Source organism: Watersipora subatra, chromosome 10, assembly GCF_963576615.1.
Source record: "Watersipora subatra chromosome 10, tzWatSuba1.1, whole genome shotgun sequence".
Taxonomy (NCBI): Eukaryota; Metazoa; Bryozoa; class Gymnolaemata; order Cheilostomatida; family Watersiporidae; genus Watersipora; species Watersipora subatra.
Window position 1 is genome coordinate 53,922,202 of NC_088717.1, and position 21,040 is coordinate 53,943,241.

The 21,040-nt window shown below is 35.4% G+C and overlaps 2 protein-coding genes across 2 annotated transcripts in view; one reads left to right on the plus strand and one right to left on the minus strand.

The window, feature by feature from the left end:
- The first annotated feature begins 553 nt into the window (after window positions 1-553).
- LOC137405730 (alanine aminotransferase 1-like) lies at window positions 554-17,688 on the plus strand. Its single transcript, XM_068092100.1, has 6 exons — window positions 554-1,364; window positions 2,723-2,853; window positions 11,634-11,795; window positions 12,914-13,066; window positions 14,799-14,948; window positions 16,870-17,688. The coding sequence occupies exons 1-6, from the start codon at window positions 635-637 to the stop codon at window positions 17,071-17,073; spliced, it is 1,530 nt and encodes a 509-aa protein (XP_067948201.1). The 5' UTR covers window positions 554-634; the 3' UTR covers window positions 17,074-17,688.
- A 1,963-nt stretch (window positions 17,689-19,651) lies between these two features.
- LOC137407211 (uncharacterized) overlaps window positions 19,652-21,040 on the minus strand; it is a 28,267-nt gene continuing 26,878 nt past the window's right edge. The window contains exon 6 of the mRNA XM_068093815.1: window positions 19,652-19,908. Within this exon, the coding sequence (XP_067949916.1) occupies window positions 19,652-19,908 (257 nt within the window). The remainder of the gene's footprint in view (window positions 19,909-21,040) is intronic.

A 21,040-nucleotide genomic window follows, 5' to 3' on the forward strand; every position in this document is an offset into this window, starting at 1 on the left:
GCGTGAGACTCACGCATTGGGCGTGAGACTCACGCAATCACCCCAAAGAAAAAATGAAAATGCGTGAGAAATGTGTGAGATTTTTGCCCCAATTTCCACAATTTTATATATATACTATCATTGATACATCAATTGCCCCAAAACCAAATCTCACGCATTGCCCCACTCTTGGGTTGGCAGGTCTGTATACACTCTTTACAGAACGACAACAAACAAACGGAAAATAGACGGATAACAAATTAAGGATATATGCATCAAGTTTACTGACTAACATGAATTATGATCTGAATTAATATTCTTAATCAAATCTTTAAAATCATTTTGATATAGCATTAAAGTAAAGACAAAAGCGCTAGGGAATAGCTAGATAGATACATTGTAACTAAACAAATCCATGAAAGCATGAATTGTCGCGTGGAAAATCCTGTGCATTAACTGCGGCCAATTTTTGCGCGAGAAATCTACGATCTTATTGGCCAATTGTAGAAATAGCTAATCCGTTTATATACTTTGTGGAAAGCGGAAATTCGGTGACTGACCTTCAGATGTGGAAACGGCTTTAGTCAACGGATAGAGAATTTACTGTTACTTCACCGCTACTTGTTGAAAATCCGGTAAATAACTTGAGATCGCTATGTTGGCGTTAAGAGCACAAGCTGCTACTCGGTTTAAAGCAATAAGCAGTTGCTTAACCTATTTACGAGCTGCTACTCACAGAAATGTGTCTTCCAAAGTATTAACAGTAGCAAACATGAACCCAAATGTTAAGCGTATGGAGTACGCTGTGCGAGGTCCTATTGTGCAGAAGGCAGTGAAAATTCAAGATGATCTGAATTCGGGTAAAGAAATGCCATTTACAGAAGTTGTGCGAGCTAATATTGGAGATTGTCATGCTACAGGTCAACAACCACTGACATTCATAAGGCAGGTGTTAGCGCTATGCACATATCCAGAACTTCTGGATGATCCTAGGTTTCCGGAAGATACAAAAGCAAAGGCTAAACGAATATTGAGCGGTTGTGGTGGTAATAGTATGGGTGCTTACACTGAAAGTGGTGGCATTAGGGTGATTCGGCAAGATATTGCCGAGTACATCAGTGAACGTGATGGATACAACAGCAACTGGGAAAACGTATCATTATCTACCGGGGCTAGCGAGGCTATCAAATCTATTTTGCAAATTCTCAACTCTCCTGGGCCAAATGGAGAGAGTACAGGGGTCATGGTGCCTATTCCGCAATACCCACTTTATTCTGCGACCATGGCCGAATACAACATTCAACAAATCGACTACTTTCTTGATGAAGCCAATCAGTGGTCGTTAAGTACAGAAGAGCTGCAGAGGTCTTATGACTCGGCAAAAGGTGCTATATTTATATGCATTTATCATATAGTTGTTGAAGTTGCTGAATGGTGTATTTTCTACTAGCTTTTTATTGTGCTGCGAAGAAATTTTGTGCCCTCTATAAAAAAGACTGAAATGCAGATCATTATAATTGCTGCATATGTAACAACTATGCAAGCTGATGCATGTTTGAATGTTGTCATAGCTGGCCAAAAGAGAAGTTGTCTTACTTCCATACACTGATTTCAACAGCAGCAATTCGGTGGCATCAAAATTTAAAACGCTTTACAAACCTTTTTCTGTCTGTCTCCATTATTGCTGTTCACCTCAAATGGTCTTCCTCGTGGTACCAAATTGATTGTGACCATTTGCGCATGAGATTTGGCACAAGGGCAATTTTGGTTTTGCAGCCCTTTCTAACAGCACCAATGGTGTTTGTGTGATTCAAACCACTGACCTAAAGGATCATAAGCCAGTGCCCTAACCACTGAACCACCGCTGTTATAAATACTCTACTAAACTCTTTACCAGAGATTCATTCTCTAATAAACTATTTTCATTTTTAATAGCCTACTGGCTATTGTAAGTAATATCTCAACAAACCAGTGACTTTCTTCTCAAGTTTAAATTATTTTCAAGCTAATACAAGTCAAACCTTTTTTAAAGCATGTGTGAATATGACTCCTGACAATTTTAGCTAGTTTTAATACATTTTTGACCAATTTTGACCCTCACCCATTTTTCTAATTTGAGAAAAATCTCAACAAACTAGAAAAATGTGTGAGGGTCAAAATTGGTCAAAAATTTATTAAAACTAGCTAAAATTGTCAGGAGTCATATTCACACATGCTTTAAAGAAACTTTGATTTGTATTAGCTTGAAAATCATTTAAACATGGGAAGCAAGTCACTGGTTTGTTGAGATATTACTTAAAATGCATCTGGTAAGCCATTGGGAGCAATTTTGTGATGATCTGGCATGATTTTAGCTATCATGCAATTTTTCACACATCACGTGTTTTACTAAACCCGACCTACTGGTCTACACAAATATCTTCAGCATCCACAATATGGAAAATTAAATTAGAATCGCAAAGACAATCAACTAAAATCTTTTTTATTTGTTATAGCCTTTTTTGACTAAGTCTTCTTCTAATTGAACACTCTTTTTTGTCATAAACTTTGTCGAATGTTTTTCACAGATTTGTCAAATTGTGTTTCGATTGGCCAAAAGTTAACAATTCTTATTGGTATGATTGTTAGCTTCTCATAAATCTGGGATTGTTTTCAAATTTTTGAAATTCTGTTCAATTAATATTGTCAATGTTGTTGTTGCTGTTTCCATGCTTTGTCAGCTGTACATTTAAACTTGTTTCAGATAAATGCGTGCCCAGGGCTATAGTTATAATCAATCCTGGAAATCCAACGGGTCAGGTGCTTTCTAAGCAGAATATAGCCGACATCATCAAGTTCGCCCACAAAGAGAAACTCTTCATCCTCGCTGACGAGGTGAGTTTCGACTAAGTGATTAGTTTTAGTAAATGAGTTGACTAACGAGGAGTCACTAAGCCTGTAATCCGAGCTAAACGTTGTCTGCTCTAATGTTGCACCCAGCTTGTAAGATATGTGGCTATAATTATTATTCCCACTCATTTTATGGGTAAATGAAAACGTTTCACTTACTTATATTCCAAAACAAGATGGCCAAATGGAAAAGGTTTGGCAAAGGAAACAGAAAGATAAGCCATGAACTATGTCTATTACTAAAAGTATGGATATAAAGAAGCTGGTTTTTTTAGTTTCCAAATTTTAATTTTCAAGTCTGTTGGTTAACCATTACTGAATAAAATGTATAAACTAAAATTGGAGGTAAAGTTACAGGGTTAGCACGAAAAAAATCAAATGATTTAAAATCAGCGATTTGAAAATGGTTTAAAATCAATGATTTTAAATCATTTTCAAATCGTTGATTCTAAACGATTTGATTTAAAATCAACTATTTTAAATCAAATTGTTCATTTAAAAAAATCATCATGACTTTTCCCCAAAAATCATGATTTTTTGGGGAAAGGTCATGATTTAAAAAAAAAATTAATATTGCAAGTCTGTTTCTTGACAAACAATCTTGTTGTGATGTGTGTGTAACATATCTTTTAACACTCCTCTGCTTTGAGTTAACAGGGAGAGATAATTGACTTCATGTGTGGTGCAATGCTACCGAGGGACCTATGAGTTTACTTAAACCATAACTGTCACGAACAACTTTTATCATATTTACTAAGTAAATCAGACACGCTGATTCCGATTTTGTAATCAAAATAAAGATTAGGCCACTAACTTTCAGAGTGATGAAGGACTTTTTATAGCGTTTTAATATCGGTCTCGAAAACGGCACGATCGGCATAACAAGCTCCGCCCATAAATACGTGACGTAACCTAGCTTTTTAGGAACAGCAGTTACGTAGGGATGTTTAGACTGATTTATAATAATAGAGATGGGTGTTTTAAAATCCATTAATATCTAAATTCAGCCTTAAAAATAATATCAGTCTTTTCTGAAAGGTAGATAAGCTATTTAGCATTGCATATTTAAAAAGCGCGATAACAACGCTAGCTTGTGATAAAACCGCGCTTTTTGAGCTCATTTTTCTCGGCGTCCAGCCCATTTAAACGTCATGTAACAAGCTGCGAGCAATTTTAAATAGTTAATATCCCTTTCATAAAAAACTGAAATTATTTTACAGGCTGGATTTAGATAATAATGGGTTTTAAGACACCCATCTCTATTATTCTAAATCGGACTAAACATTCCTAACTTCCGTTTCTGAAAAAGCTAGGTTTCGTCACATATTTATGGGCGAAGCTTGTAATGCCGATTGTGTTGTTTTCGAAACGGATATTAAAACGCTTTAAAAAAGCCTAAATGACTTTGAAGGTTAGTGGACTAATCTTTATTTTGAGTACAAAATCGGAATCAGCGTGTCTGATTTACTTACTAAACATGATAAAAGTGGTTCGTGAAAGTTATGGTTTAATAAATATCAAAGTAGGATTAATTGTGAGGTAGTCACTGTAGCTGGCAGTTTTCTTTCACTAATCAATTTAATAAATTACATCAAACTCTTTACTCCAATTTATCAAAAATGTAAGAATCGAAAAAATTGATTTAAATTGAAAAAATCTGACTTTATTGAAAAAATTTTTAATTTGTTTTAACCCTGTAAAGTTGTAATCACTGAGTTATCATGTTTTATTAACCATGCAATAGAGTAAATATGCTGCTGCAGTCTCTATAAAGCATCTTCCTTTTTTGTGTTCACAAGAAATGCTATTCAAACTATTTCTTATCAGCTGAAATACTGCTTACCGCTTATTTCAACTTATCTTATAAGCAAAACTTAAAATATTTTATATGATTGGAGTGCAATTTTGGGAGATGGCTGCAAGTGAGAGGCTGAGTCTCAAACACGGTAGGGGATCTTTCAAGTTTCGTCTCACAAATTTTGCTAGACTTTCAAATTTGCTCAAATACGATGCGTGTTGGGGCACAGGCCTGCTTTATTGTAGACAAATTAAATATTTTTAACGTTTTATATTTGTAGTATAAACCTTACTGTCCATAAAAAGGGAAAAATTCGAGAGATAGGTACACTTGAAGGTAGTCATAGCGGCTATTGTTAGACTTCTGTAACTGTTTACTTGTTTCCATTTGATTGAACTGGCAGGAAATGAAGGCATATGGCCTTTGTTATGTTTTAGGACAATTGAGTAACAGATGTATGTGCTCCTACAGGTCAGTTCACAGCGGGGGGGGGGGGGGGGGGTCCTTCAAATTGCATTGCCTCTCAGCACATCGGGAATTGATGTCTACATATACGCTTTACAGTAGCATAGTTGGGCTTTTAAGCTGTCAATTAGTTTCAATACTAATACTAACTCAGCTCATAACAACAGATTTAGCGCAGAACTTTGGTTCATAGGCGGTCAAAAGTTGGCCAAAGCTATGCCTTCCTGTTTGTAGCATATGGCCTTGCCAATATTTGCCCCAGTTCCATGAGTTTATTGTCACGACAGCATTCCTATAACCTCCAGTTAGACCTTGAACTTAATGCACCGCATTACTGATTGAAATATCCATAGTTGTATTCAGGTCTAATATGAATCAATCACATACTTGCAGTAGTTTTCTTCCTCAGCTAGTACTGTGTAGCTAGTACTGTGTAGCTAGTACTGTATAGCTAGTACTATATAGCTAGTACTGTATAGCTAACACTGTATAGCTAGCACTGTATAGCTAGTACTGTATAGCTAGTACTGTATAGCTAGTACTGTATAGCTAGAACTGTACAGCTAGTATTGTATAGCTAGTATTGTATAGCTAGCACTGTATAGCTAGTACCGTATAGCTAGTACTGTATAGCTAGTACCGTATAGCTAGTACAACTCTTAGTAACCTCACTAACCTGGCTAGCTGCTCAAAGCAAAGTTCTCCTTTACAAATCTGTGCTAGTTTTGAAGTCCTTCCAATGCTGAGAGAGTGCGAGGTGCTCTTTCAACTGTTTCCTTTACAGCCAGCAGCGGATTGCAAGATTAGCTGTATTTCATAGCTGTTGTTAAGGCTAAGGCAGATCATGGTGTTTATGTTGTCATACACAGGGGAGAATTTCTTTTCATGAGCAATCAATAATTTTTAGAATTTGTTCTGTTTTTGCATCGACTAAACGTATGGGTGTGTTTTATGAGTCTAGACAGCGAAAAGTAGTTTTGGTATGTTGTGGAGCGGAACTATATCCGTTACCAGCTATCAGTTTAAAGTTTTAGTTTGGTAGCCTTAAAGGATGTTGTTAACAAGGTGCTACACTATGTTTCCATAACATGGTCCTCAAGGTGCTACACTATGTTTCCATAACATGGTCCTCAAGTTTGGGTCTTCTACAAGATGCAAACAGTAGAAACTCGCAAATTTCCTCAAATGTTTCATGCTTGCAAAAGATGGAAACAACTCTTGCAAATGATGTGCAATAAAATGTCATACAAGCTATTCCATTTTAAACATTTGTCAGACTTCAGTCGTTATTATTTCATTTCGAGCAGTTCCGAATGCATTGCTATGATTTCTGACATAGAAACCCCAATCTCTTGTAACAAAGTGCTCGCGTTAATTCACATCGAGTGAATGTTCGTTGAAACACTTATCGCATGGTGATTCAACGTGTGCACAACTCCAAATCAGCATCATCCACATCTTGGAAACATAGCACCAGTGTTGCATGGGTTACACTATGATGGAATATGAAAAATGCTTTTGGTTATGCAAGCACACTTTCTGATTGTAGTGTCCATCTGCAAACTGACCGAATTCCATCAGAGGCCAGTCATATTGTACCGGTGTGATCAATTTAATAATCTATTGAAATGTTGAATTGGGCTAATTGAAAATCGATGAGTGTGCGGCTGGTGAAATCAAGTGTGACCGTTGAGCATGATGTAAGCAGACTTGGCGCCGGGCCAGATCTCGCTGCCGTACCAGTAGCCTATAATATTGACAACAATGAAAATGAACTAGTTACTTCAAGGCAGCGCTGTGAGTAGTTGGCTACCAGAGCGACAGAGTATTGATATTATAAGATGGCCTGAAACTTGTAAATGTATATATCATGTACACTATCAGTGTAAACTTGGGTAAAATAAAAGATATTGCATTAATGTTTTGATATCACATAAAGGATGCCCACTGGTGACTAATACAAATTGCCACAATCATTTTAATACAGTCAACCCTGTACTTATGATCCTTCACTTTTACATGCCTGTTTTTTGACTATGTCGTAAAATTTGGGCAAATATTTGTATTGACTTAGCAAATAATTTTCAACGTATGATGTCTGTATACTCACTAAACCTCTTGCTCTTGTAAGAGTACAAGAGCTGGTTGAAATTGTAAATAATTGTAGAAACAATAAGAATATGTATGAATTGGGTTAATTTAAACTATATTCAGGAACAGTATTACTCAGTCTGTGACTGAGACTCCATTACGCCTCCATTAATGGGCCTCTAAAGAAAGCTGACCTCAAAAATTATTATTGCTTTATTAACCATTTTCTACATCACATGCACCTCTATGCAAAATTTGGATTTGTCTACCTAGTGTCATAAGCGGCTATAGTTATATTTTTGTAAGCACACTTAAATTAAACAAAGATTCATCTTGGTTGTATCAAAATCCAACAACTATCCTTTCACTTTAATTTTAAATTGAGATATATTCAATTCCTGATGATTAAAACCTTCTCTAAAGTGTAGTGAGACTTTAGAGAAGGTTCTCTAAAAGTTCTCTAAAGGTTAGAGAACTTTAGAGAAACCTTTTCTAAAGTTCTCTAAAGTATTCACTACAGGCAAACCTTCTCTAAAGTATTCACTACAGGCAAACTTCCTCTAAAGTATTCACTACAGACAAACCTTCTCTAAAGTATTCACTACAGGCAAACCTCTAAAGTATTCACTACAGTCAAACCTTCTCTAAAGTATTCACTACGGGCAAACCTTCTCTAAAGTATTCACTACGGGCAAACCTTCTCTAAAGTGTTCACTGCTGGCAAACCTTCTCTAAAGTATTCACTACAGGCAAACCTTCTCTAAAGTATTCACTGCAGGCAAACCTTCTCTAAAGTATTCACAACAGGCAAACCTTCTCTAAAGTATTCACTACAGGCAAACCTTCTCTAAAGTATTCACTACAGGCAAACCTTCTCTAAAGTATTCACTACGAACAAACCTTCTCTAAAGTATTCACTACAGGCAAACCTTCTCTAAAGTATTCACTACGGGCAAACCTTCTCTAAAGTGTTCACTGCTGGCAAACCTTCTCTAAAGTATTCACTACAGGCAAACCTTCTCTAAAGTATTCACTACAGGCAAACCTTCTCTAAAGTGTTCACTGCTGGCAAACCTTCTCTAAAGTATTCACTACAGGCAAACCTTCTCTAAAGTATTCACTACAGGCAAACCTTCTCTAAAGTATTCACTGCAGGCAAACCTTCTCTAAAGTATTCACTACAGGCAAACCTTCTCTAAAGTATTCACTGCAGGCAAACCTTCTCTAAAGTATTCACTACAGGCAAACCTTCTCTAAAGTATTCACTACAGGCAAACCTTCTCTAAAGTATTCACTACAGGCAAACCTTCTCTAAAGTATTCACTACAGGCAAACCTTCTCTAAAGTATTCACTACAGGCAAACCTTCTCTAAAGTGTTCACTGCTGGCAAACCTTCTCTAAAGTATTCACTACAGGCAAACCTTCTCTAAAGTATTCACTACAGGCAAACCTTCTCTAAAGTATTCACTGCAGGCAAACCTTCTCTAAAGTATTCACTACAGGCAAACCTTCTCTAAAGTATTCACTACAGGCAAACCTTCTCTAAAGTATTCACTACAGGCAAACCTTCTCTAAAGTATTCACTACAGGCAAACCTTCTCTAAAGTATTCACTACAGGCAAACCTTCTCTAAAGTATTCACTACAGGCAAACCTTCTCTAAAGTATTCACTACAGGCAAACCTTCTCTAAAGTATTCACTACAGGCAAACCTTCTCTAAAGTATTCACTACAGGCAAACCTTCTCTAAAGTATTCACTACAGGCAAACCTTCTCTAAAGTATTCACTACGGGCAAACCTTCTCTAAAGTATTCACTACAAGCAAACCTTCTCTAAAGTATTCACTACAAGCAAACCTTCTCTAAAGTATTCACTACAGGCAAACCTTCTCTAAAGTATTCACTACGAACAAACCTTCTCTAAAGTATTCACTACAGGCAAACCTTCTCTAAAGTATTCACTGCAGGCAAACCTTCTCTAAAGTATTCACTACAGGCAAACCTTCTCTAAAGTATTCACTGCAGGCAAACCTTCTCTAAAGTATTCACTACAGGCAAACCTTCTCTAAAGTATTCACTACAGGCAAACCTTCTCTAAAGTATTCACTACAGGCAAACCGTCTCTAAAGTATTCACTACGAACAAACCTTCTCTAAAGTATTCACTACAGGCAAACCTTCTCTAAAGTATTCACTACGGGCAAACCTTCTCTAAAGTGTTCACTGCTGGCAAACCTTCTCTAAAGTATTCACTACAGGCAAACCTTCTCTAAAGTATTCACTACAGGCAAACCTTCTCTAAAGTGTTCACTGCTGGCAAACCTTCTCTAAAGTATTCACTACAGGCAAACCTTCTCTAAAGTATTCACTACAGGCAAACCTTCTCTAAAGTATTCACTGCAGGCAAACCTTCTCTAAAGTATTCACTACAGGCAAACCTTCTCTAAAGTATTCACTGCAGGCAAACCTTCTCTAAAGTATTCACTACAGGCAAACCTTCTCTAAAGTATTCACTACAGGCAAACCTTCTCTAAAGTATTCACTACAGGCAAACCTTCTCTAAAGTATTCACTACAGGCAAACCTTCTCTAAAGTATTCACTACAGGCAAACCTTCTCTAAAGTATTCACTACGGGCAAACCTTCTCTAAAGTGTTCACTGCTGGCAAACCTTCTCTAAAGTATTCACTACAGGCAAACCTTCTCTAAAGTATTCACTACAGGCAAACCTTCTCTAAAGTATTCACTACAAGCAAACCTTCTCTAAAGTATTCACTACAAGCAAACCTTCTCTAAAGTATTCACTACAGGCAAACCTTCTCTAAAGTATTCACTACGAACAAACCTTCTCTAAAGTATTCACTACAGGCAAACCTTCTCTAAAGTATTCACTGCAGGCAAACCTTCTCTAAAGTATTCACTACAGGCAAACCTTCTCTAAAGTATTCACTGCAGGCAAACCTTCTCTAAAGTATTCACTACAGGCAAACCTTCTCTAAAGTATTCACTACAGGCAAACCTTCTCTAAAGTATTCACTACAGGCAGTTGATGATTAACCTGTGATGCTAGCAGTCTTCTTGACATAACCTTTAAAAATTGTCAAATAAGTTTCATGCAGTTTGAGATGTACTTTATCTCTCATATAAAATTACTGTTTTATTCATTTAGATGGTTGTTAATAACTAAAAATGATACGTTGATTCTTATGCCAATTCTTCAGCGTTGGCTAACAGCATTTTTTAGAATCAAGAAATGTAAAATTTGTATTCATCTTGAAATGAATTGAATAAAGGAAGTTTTTTGGAGTAAATACCATTGCATTCTACCAGATAGTGATGTGATAAAACAAGTTACTGTTAATAAAAAGCCATTCGAGTATGATTAGAGCATATCATCTTAACATCATGTCGGGTCACAACAGGCGTGATCATAATACAGTTTTGTTTAAATTTTTAATAAGTTTTTTTATAATTAGTTTTAATTGCAAAGTTGATTGCTATCAAAGGTACGAATCTTATTTTTGTCGTTTTGTGTTTCCGCCATTTATTATGAACTGCATGTAAAGTTGACATCTTTAATCATATTTTGCTATGCTATTCGAATTCCATGATCCTAAATTAGAGGTTGTAAGATTTATAAATTAGTTAGGAGGCTACAACATGGCTGTAAGTACATCTAGTTTGAAGCAGTAACTTGTTTAATATTCAGTAAAACTAGACTCGCCCTCAAGTCATAAAACTGCAGCACTGATTGTTTGTTAGCAAAAGGCTTGATTTATTTTTTGCCTACAGTTAAGGTATTTTTACATAGATTTATATAAAGCATTCTTAATGCACTATCTAAAATGCAGATCAAATATATAATTATATTATATATTAATGTAATTAATATTTATGTAATTATGTATTTTAATAATTATTATTAATGTTATATGTTACATATTATTATATGTTAATATGTAATTTAATATATTATAATGCATTATAATATATTATATATCTCATTTATATATTATTTATTTTTTTAAATATACTATAATGCAATTACTTCAAGTATTAATCTCTGTTCTTTCGGCTCTGGAAGGAATTGAACAAGATTCAATGTATGCTTGCAAGAACATGTGCTCCAATATTCCATAGTTTAACATTTGAGCACGTATCAGAATGGATCAAGTTTGTATGTTGAGTTGTAACTGTATTCTATTTATTGGTACTGATTGACTGTCAAGTTGGACAGTTGGTATATTGTGAAGAGAGTTGAAGGTGAACCGATAGTCATCACTGTTAACCAACTTGGTCAAAATGGTAAACTTCTACAGCTGGAGGCTATAAGGGTGTCAATCAGCAGAACATAGTACCTGGATTGTAACCGTATAGGCCACTCTAGAAGCACGACATCACTTGGTATTTCAGGTGTACCAGCATAATATATGGGCAGAAGACCGCGAGTTTCACTCATTCAAGAAAGTTCTCTGTGAGTTGGGGAGCGAGTACAGCGATGTACAGTTGGCCAGCTTTATGACTGTTTCCAAAGGCTATATGGGAGAGTGTGGGCTGAGAGGAGGCTATGTGGAGGTACCCAAGTTTATCGCTATAAAGTTTATTCTCATGAGCATATGTATTATGTATTGCATATGTATTATGTATTGCATATGTATTATGTATTGCATATGTATTATGTATTGCATATGTATTATGTATTGCATGTATTATGTATTGCATATGTATTATGTATTGCATATGTATTATGTATTGCATATGTATTATGTATTGCATATGTATTATGTATTGCATATGTATTATGTATTGCATATGTATTATGTATTGCATATGTATTATGTATTGCATATGTATTATGTATTGCATATGTATTATGTATTGCATATGTATTATGTATTGCATATGTATTATGTATTGCATATGTATTATGTATTGCATATGTATTATGTATTGCATATGTATTATGTATTGCATATGTATTATGTATTGCATATGTATTATGTATTGCGTATAAAGGCTGGTTCACACTATATCGCCGTTTGTCAGCGTTTTCATTTTGGTGCTCATCATCGATTATGTGACCGTTAAGCTGGTGGCATCGAGGAAGCAATGCCGACATGTCGGGAAAGTTTGTGGCTGTCAAAATTTCCCGATATTTCGCCGAGCACCGGCGACCGCCTTTCAAATGTGAACCATTTCGGTGATGGTAATTTGCGGTGGCCGTTAGCGTGATTTATTCATATCTGTTTATGATAGTCGCTGCGGGACTAATATTTAATTCCAGTTCACGAAAACAAAGAGATTTATTTGCGGAAATTAAAAAGAGAAATGAGAACACTACGTCACAGAGTATTTCCTGATGCAAACGGGATAGATTTGTGATAGTGTGAACATCGTTATAATCGACGATCACTGAAGTATTGTGGCATCAATGCCGAGATACGACGATCTAGTGTGATCCAGCCTTTAGAGGGCCAAGCGTAAAGTCACAGACAACACGAGCACATTAAAACGAATCTATTATATAAAATTATGTAAAACTACATGCCTATGTGTTTTAACAAGCCATGAGAAATACCTGCATGGATGAATTACCAGCATTGGAGTACCTACGATTCATGATTGAGCTATAGTCACTTTTCAATATAGCAGCAACAGCCAGGTCCTCTGTATTTGGATGACATCTTCTGCAGGTTGTTAATCTAGATGATGATGTGATGGCCATGCTGAACAAGCTAAACTCAGCCAAGCTTTGCTCTAACACTCATGGTCAGGCTACCATGGACTGCGTGGTCAAACCTCCCCAACCCGGAGATCCTTCTTATGAACTCTTCACTAAAGAGAAGGTTCCTAACTATGCTTATATTTGCACCTGTTACATATCATATCCTTGTTGGTCATCATCTGCTGGCTTGTAATTTAAGCTGAATAATCGCTATGCTTCCATGATGCGATTAATCGGCAAGTTTCCGTCACCCGCGAGATGAAAACGAAGAAAATTCCGCAAGTCAAGCGAGCTTAGTTACTCACAAATTGTTATCGAGTGTTTCATGCTTGTGAAATATGGAAACGTTACTTGCGGATGATGCGGAAGCAAATGTCGCGCAAGCTATTTCATTTTAAACATTTTTCACTCTTCAGTCATTCCTGTTTAAATTGGAGCAGTTCTATGCGCCACTTATGACCTTTAGCGTATAAATCATTACCTTTTTTTAAAAAAGTGCCCACCTTAATCCACAATAATGCCAATGTCCATTGAATCACTTATATCAAGGTATCTCAATGTGCACACAACTCCATATACTTGTCAACCACACAATGGAAACATAGTGGTTGGGTGCAGATGTTTTTAATCAGGGATTATCTGTCTGATGATTTTATTAATTGAATCAACATCATTTCTGCCGTTCTACACTCCTCGCCTTTTGGGATAGAGACTCATTCCCCATCCACATGGCCAACTTTTTGTTGATAAAATCTTCATAATTTTTATGGATTCACTAAATTTCTAACAGATTATTGCAATCTGAAGAATGTGGTAGTTGCCATTTTATTAAATATATAAATTTGTATTAATAGACTTCATTTGCCGAACAATATCATCTCTGATGTTTTCCATTGTGTCAGAAAGCTAAAATAACAAAATAATAAATCAGGAAGGATGAAAACAGGGTGGGTGTAATTATTTAATATAACTAATGTAATTATATTCAATATGGATTATTTGCTTTATTTTATATTTATTATTTTACAAATAAAAATACAAGTATCTGTATTGCTAATAATAATGACAAATAATAAAATTGAGATCTCCATTGGTAAATGTATATGGAAAACAATGTCAGTACACATTCCTTTGTCTTGTTTTCCTGTCAATTGTGCTCCTTCATTCTAAAGTTTTTGTGTACAGTTTTATTGTCTTCTTTGCTGTTCCACCACAAATTCGGTGCAATCTTAATAAACTGCTTGTAAAATTTTATTCCTGTGCAGATTTTCATGCAGTTTTTTGAATTGCTCATTGCTGCCAACTACAGAGGTGTAATCGTACAAAGCAAGCATGCAAGCAAATGTTTTCTTCACTGTATGCCGGTGTAATTCCATTATTCCATGTGATTCCAAATTATTCGTTCAAAGGTATTTTGAAAGATTTTCTCCTTTTTGTTAGTTGCAAAAAACTATCGGAATAGAGGTTTAGCATCTGTGACAATTTTTTCAAATACAAAGCGTGTTCTCAGCGCGAACAAAATTAGTCAATAAAACCAGATTAATGTACATGTACAGCCATATTAGACACCGACCAGCTCACCAGTACTACTAAAGCAAAGTGCCAAGTACACCAATAAATAGAAGAAAATAGCCTGTGTAGTCATGGTAATAGCCTGTGTAGTCATGGTAACAGTCGTCACTATCAAAGTTACACCTTTATATGACTCGAGCCTTCTATGTTCACTCAGCTCTAGCTTGAAGCAGAATTTACTACTATATGATAGCTTTGTAGTCAGCTGAGGAAGAAGAGTAGATCAGGATAATTCGAACCTCTGCTCTCAACTTGTGTATACAATTTGGCACATATTGTAGGACGCTGTGCTAGCCAGTCTTAGATCTAAGGCTAAGTTGGTGACGAAAACATTCAACTCTATCGAGGGAGTGAGGTGCAATGAGGTGCAGGGAGCCATGTACTGCTTTCCTAACATAGATATCCCTCAGAGGGCTGCAGAACATGCCAAGGTGAGGAAATTCTGCAGAAATTTGTCAATTCGTCTCAGGAAACTCTTCTTAAACATTCTTCTTTCCTAGGCTATTTATTTTTAGAAGAGATTAAAACGATTATAGATGGGATAGCTGTTTTTTAAGATTAATGTTCAATATATTTAGAGTGAATATCAGCGCTTTTGGTAACGGAGTCAGTCATGACATCCAACAACGTGATTTCCCGTAACATGACTTCAAACAAATGTTTGCGTTTTATTAAGCATCGCTATTAAAACCTGCAAATATTCATGTCATTGCCATTTTGATATTTGTACCAGGGTGCCCTCTTTAACTCTTTCACTACCAAATTAATTTATTTTCCGGGACATAATAATATATTCGATAAAAGCTAATATTTGACAACGGAGCATATAAACTGTCATTACTTTTGAGCTACACGGTCTATAAAAAATATTTTGATACCAAATTAATCAGCATAAGATTTTACATCGGAAACAGTGGCATAAAAATGTCACTATGTTGCACGATAAGCTAACATATTTTTTTAGCCATTTTCGCTAAGATTGTGAGCATGTCCTAGTCAGACAAGGTATTAATATCATTACAGCTTATGCCGTTATTATTGCTGCTAAAAATAAAATAATTACTTTTGGTATTACTATTCTTCAATGGATAATCACCCAAATTCTATTGATCTAGAATTAGTGAAACCTCTGTAGCTGTAATGCCTCTGACTACAACTGGTCATTGCTAAGAAGAAATTGCGCTAAAAGGTTTTTGTTAAACGGAACTAAGCTCAGGACGAGTTGTAAACATATTTTCTATTGGCTTAACGCATGCAGATAATTGTTTCATTTTATTCAAGTACAGATACAATAGGCTAATTAGTAGGGCAAACTTTTTATTTACCTCAAAATCATAAAAATTGACCTTATTGTTTTGGAAAATTGACTTTATTGACTTTAAATTTAAAATACATAGTTTTCTAATTAATTAACAAATCAGCTGTCCAAGTGTAGTTTGAAAACATAACATTAATACATGTAGCTACATATTAGATGCATTGCGTGCTGCTGGTAAGAACTTTTGCGTTGATTGGTTTGGCGGTTCTACTTGTTTCTTGTGCTTGGCAGTTTTCTGATGGCTTTCCACAAAAAATTGTTTAGAAGGCTTTACCACACAACTGCAAACTTTACAATACAGCTCATTGCCTGGGGTCTTGGTAAACTTGGTAGGAAACTCTCTTTTAATCTGAAGAACCTTCCCATGAGCTGATTGCTTAGCTTTTAGCATCTTTGCTAGTGTAAAACTGATTGCATACTAGTCATATAATTGGGCAGCGCATGCTATAAATATCAACAAGTGGCTTAAGCAGACTTCATCATGCCATGCTGACTCATCCTATACATAACGAATAAAGCAAAAGAAAACCCACCAAATTTCCATTAGGAAAGGGAAATACCCAAATACCTTAGTAAGGGGAAATTCTGAATTCTTAGTATGCATAAAGAGTGAAAATTGACTCAAAAATATAAAAATTGACCTAAAAGATCAAAATTGACCTAAAAGATCAAAATTGACAATTTATTGACCTTATAACTTGGCTATTAATGTACTTAGGGTGCTCATATGTGGTAGTTTTGTCTTTTAAAGTGATCCAAACATGTAAAAAAAATTGGCTTTATTGACAAAAGTTTGCCCTACTTATTAGTTAACTACTCACTAATCAGAAACGTTTTTAGGCGAAGCTAGTATGTTTTGAAAATTTCAATTGAACTGGACTGAAACAGTTCTTGTTTGCTGCGACTTGTAAATTTTTTGAAAATTATCATCTACTGAATGCAAATTATGTTCTTACTAGTACTAGCACTAACTAGATGTGCTGGTCAGCAGGTTAACCCAATGTTTCATTTGTTGGTGCTGCGTTTTCTTCTAGTCCAAGGGCATGGCTCCTGATGCCTTCTACTGCTTTGAGCTTCTTGAAAAGACGGGTCTGTGTGTAGTGCCCGGCTCAGGATTTGGGCAGCGGGAAGGAACTCATCACTTCAGATGCACCTTGCTGCCACCCGAGGAACAGTTCAGAGCGGTCATGAAGCGCTTTGAGGTCTTTCATAAAAACTTCCTCGCTGAATGGAGCTAGAACTAGCTGTTAGATCTAGTGAGGACAGCTCATCACCGAAATTGCCTTATCTTTTTATTTATATCACTTTTGTGGGAATCTCAGTTTTGCTCATGTGTAAAAGTTTCAAGAAAAGTAAGATCTGATGACTACTGATTTTTGGTTTGCTAGCCTATAGTGCCCGTGAGCATGAGTGTGGCACGGGTGGTACCCCGTGCCCACTAGTTTGGTATCTGTGCTACTCTGTGTCTAGGAATTTGGCAGCTAAATAATTATATATTTGTTGTATGCGTGTTTTAAGTCTAAAGTACTCACCAATAAGAGCATGTATTTTTAATATACAGTATTTTATATACGCTTAATAAATTCAAGAGCATTGCAAATTTCCTCTGTTTCTACTCGGTGTGTATGGATGTATAACCATTCTGATGATTAGTTTCGTTACCCGCACTGCTTGTGAAACAAGTGCTCCTAATTTTAGGAAGTTACGATAAGCTATTAGGAAAATTTATTATTGAAAAATTGTATTGAAAAACAACGCTGAAGCATATCTTCTGTCAGAACCTGTTGAGTGTCTTCGGTCAATTTTTTATTAATTTGAGCATTCTATACAAATTAAATGTTTCTTCTCTTTATATTTTATATCAACTTATCATCTTGCTTTTTCTTGAAGTTTGTAAAATTTTTATGTCTCTGACTATGACTATAAACTTTACCTTTCCTCTTTCTCCCATCGCTTCCTTTTCCTCTCTGTCTCATCTTGCACATTTTGAGGTTCTATGGAATTATTCCTAATATATCAGTGCGCCAAGCTTATCATTACTATTAATGTAGTAGCATAATTGTTTGGCCTGTAATGTCAAACAGATCATGCTTCATTCTCTAGGAACACTAAAAATTAAACCCTGTTTTGTGTTTTCCTTTTAGTAATTCTTGTACTAGTAATCTGTCCCATGATTAAATATAAAGTCGCTGACATGGGAGATTCTAACAACGGTATGGTAAATATCCAATATAAAGCTGTAAATGTTTGACTTGTTATTGACATGCTAATCGGGTGCTCATCCCTATATCCTATTCTGTTGTTCCTCACATCTATCTCCTGATAGCTCCATCAATAGCTATGTCATCCCTATTTAGTATTTACCTATCAACCAGGCAACTTGAATACAACAGCGTTATTAGGGGTTGTCTTACCATACCAATAAAATTTTCAATGATCCAGCTAGTGTATTTTCTAGTAGTACTAGTTTAATTACACATAACTAGTCAAATAGCCATAAAGCTTTTTACTGCTAGTAACATGTACAGGGTGTTAAACTGTTACTAGCGGTGTAGGCCTAGTTGTTATTTCACACATCGTATGAACATAATGCTTCAGGTGTCACAGAGTAGAACATTTCCTTGATGAAATTATCCATAGCAAGATTTTAATGTACATGTAAGTCTGAAGGACTAAAAGTACTACATGGCTCAGCTCCATGAGTTGCCAGAGCTGTATTCGTCCATCTGTATGAAGGCATGGTTAGAGGTCAGGGTGAAAGACTGCTTAATTCAGGATTCGAACTCATGACCTCAGCTTACTACTCCAACACTCTAACATCTGCACTAATTAACCACCTTAGTTTTACAAAATGCTGCAATTGCACAAATAATTAATATCTGTTCTTACCTGTACATTTTCAATTCCTGTTTTACTAGACCATGCGAAATAGTTTTATCGTTTTACACTTTTTATTACTGCATTCATCTTACTGAATTGGTTATTGTCAATTTATCTAAATTTGGATTCTCTGTCTTTGACTACATTTTATTCGATGTTCCTGTCAGAATCTGCTAGCTGTACACTGTACACTGCTTACAGGGTATTTTTTATTTTAGGGAATAATAAAAAAATTACGTGACCTTTAAACTTAATGTAAAATAAATAATTTTATGTATTCGCTTGTTTAGCATTTCAACAATTTTATATAAAAACACTACAATTGTGCAAACATAACCTTTGCTGACTCCTGAGGATGCTGATGGAAGGATGTAACAGCTAGTAAAAACAAGCAACTACAGAAAGTACAATTCCTCTGCGCTCACGGCTGTACTACATAGCAGCACAGCACCTAATACTGCCTATTAGGAGCAACAGCTGTTTTATTAACAGATATCTCGTTGTGTTCCACACAAACTTCTAACATCAAGAATGTTAATAACCTGGTCCATAAACAGCCCTGGGGTGTTTGAGCCGAGTTTCTAGTAGGTGTCATCATAATAATGATAGTTGTCTTAGTGCTTCACCGTAACCCAACTGCTCATTGTAAGCATGCAGAATGATTAGAAATTATTCTACCAGAAAACTGGTCCATATAGTGCATATCCATGTATAAGCTTGACAATTGTCTTAACTTTAATATTCATTACAGGCTATGCTCTGCCTACTGAGAATTGAAGTAGAGCCATTGCGTTCATGTTTGTTTGTGATTGGGTTTTAGTTTAATACAACCTGCTATCAGCATTTGTAACAATAAAAATAAACATTTTATTATAATAAAAATATAAAACATAATAAAACATTTTAAAGTTATTAATGTAAGGTCATGCAGCAGGCTTATTCCTCAATCTCGTTCTGTTTCTCTGTTTTCAGCTCCTCATGGTTGTTGTTCATGCTGTTCTTGTCATTCACCTCAGAGAGCTTAATGCTATTATAAGCTTCACTATAAATGTCGTAGGTGCAGTCGTATATCTCAACAACGCCAAAAAGAATTCCTACGATATTCTTGACAAGGAACACTGAAGCGGGTTCATCATAATGAACGGCTAGATAGAGTCGGATGGTCAGTAGGGGGATGTTTAGAAGCAGCAGTTCTGTAAATATAAAGTTTCCAGTTAATGGTTCATGGAAAAACCCTGGTTAGTAGTTAACAGTTTTCTTTTAGCTATTTATTGTATGCGTCTATTGCCCAGCTAAAAATAATTTAAGAATACCGTACTTAATTAAATAAAGATATTTAGGAGAATATAATAAGTTTTTAGAGTAAGTACCAAATATTACCGTAACAATTACCATACATTAGTGGTTAACATTACTGTGACAAAACTGCACTATATTAACTTTATATGGCTGTTCTTTGTATACCATCACGGGACTTCTTCTGGCGTGTTTTAGATCCTTGTTGTGTCAGTTATGACAAAAGAAAAGTTTAATGTTACAGTCCCAGTTTTAAGTATGTAAAATATATGAAAGTCATCAATAAGGATACTAGCATGTCAGGGAAACACTATGACTAATTAAGGCTCGTTTGTGATTACTACATTTCTGTGTTTCAAAACTTGTTTTACGGCAGCATTCTGTAATATGATGAAAAGTTGACAGTCAAAAAGACTTGGTGCTCTAAAAAAATATTTTATTAATGCATTTGGTTTTTGTCATCCAGCCATATGAAAAATCACTCAATGAATGAAAACTGAGCTTTTCAAATAAATTAGCTGAAGTTCAATCTGTAACTTGTAATTTTTACAGTTTACATTAACACTATTTTAAATTAAAATCAAATGGTAAAAAACTGAAAACTATTAAAATAAAATATAGATGACTTTAAAAATAAGCAGATGGTAATGTAAATTTAAAAAACTAGATAACTAGAATAAGTTAACATCATGTAAACATAATCACCAGCTTATTAGCTTGAGTTCCTACCTAATTTCAGCAATAATATTAACTAGATTTTACGGGGTTTAGTTACGGCCAGCCTTGCCTGCCTGAACGAAAACCTGCCTGAAACAGTTAGTGGTATGACAGTCAATTCATAGTTATGAAATCTTGGCTACCTATTATTTCTTAAAAGAAAGGGCGACTTCCAAAATGAATACTTACGAAAATTTAGCAAATTTATCTTAAATATCATTGCTTCATTTTTTGCCATTTTCGTCACATCATCAAACATCATCATGAACTTAACAGGTCAAGGTCTTCATACTAATTTTGTTATTATACTTT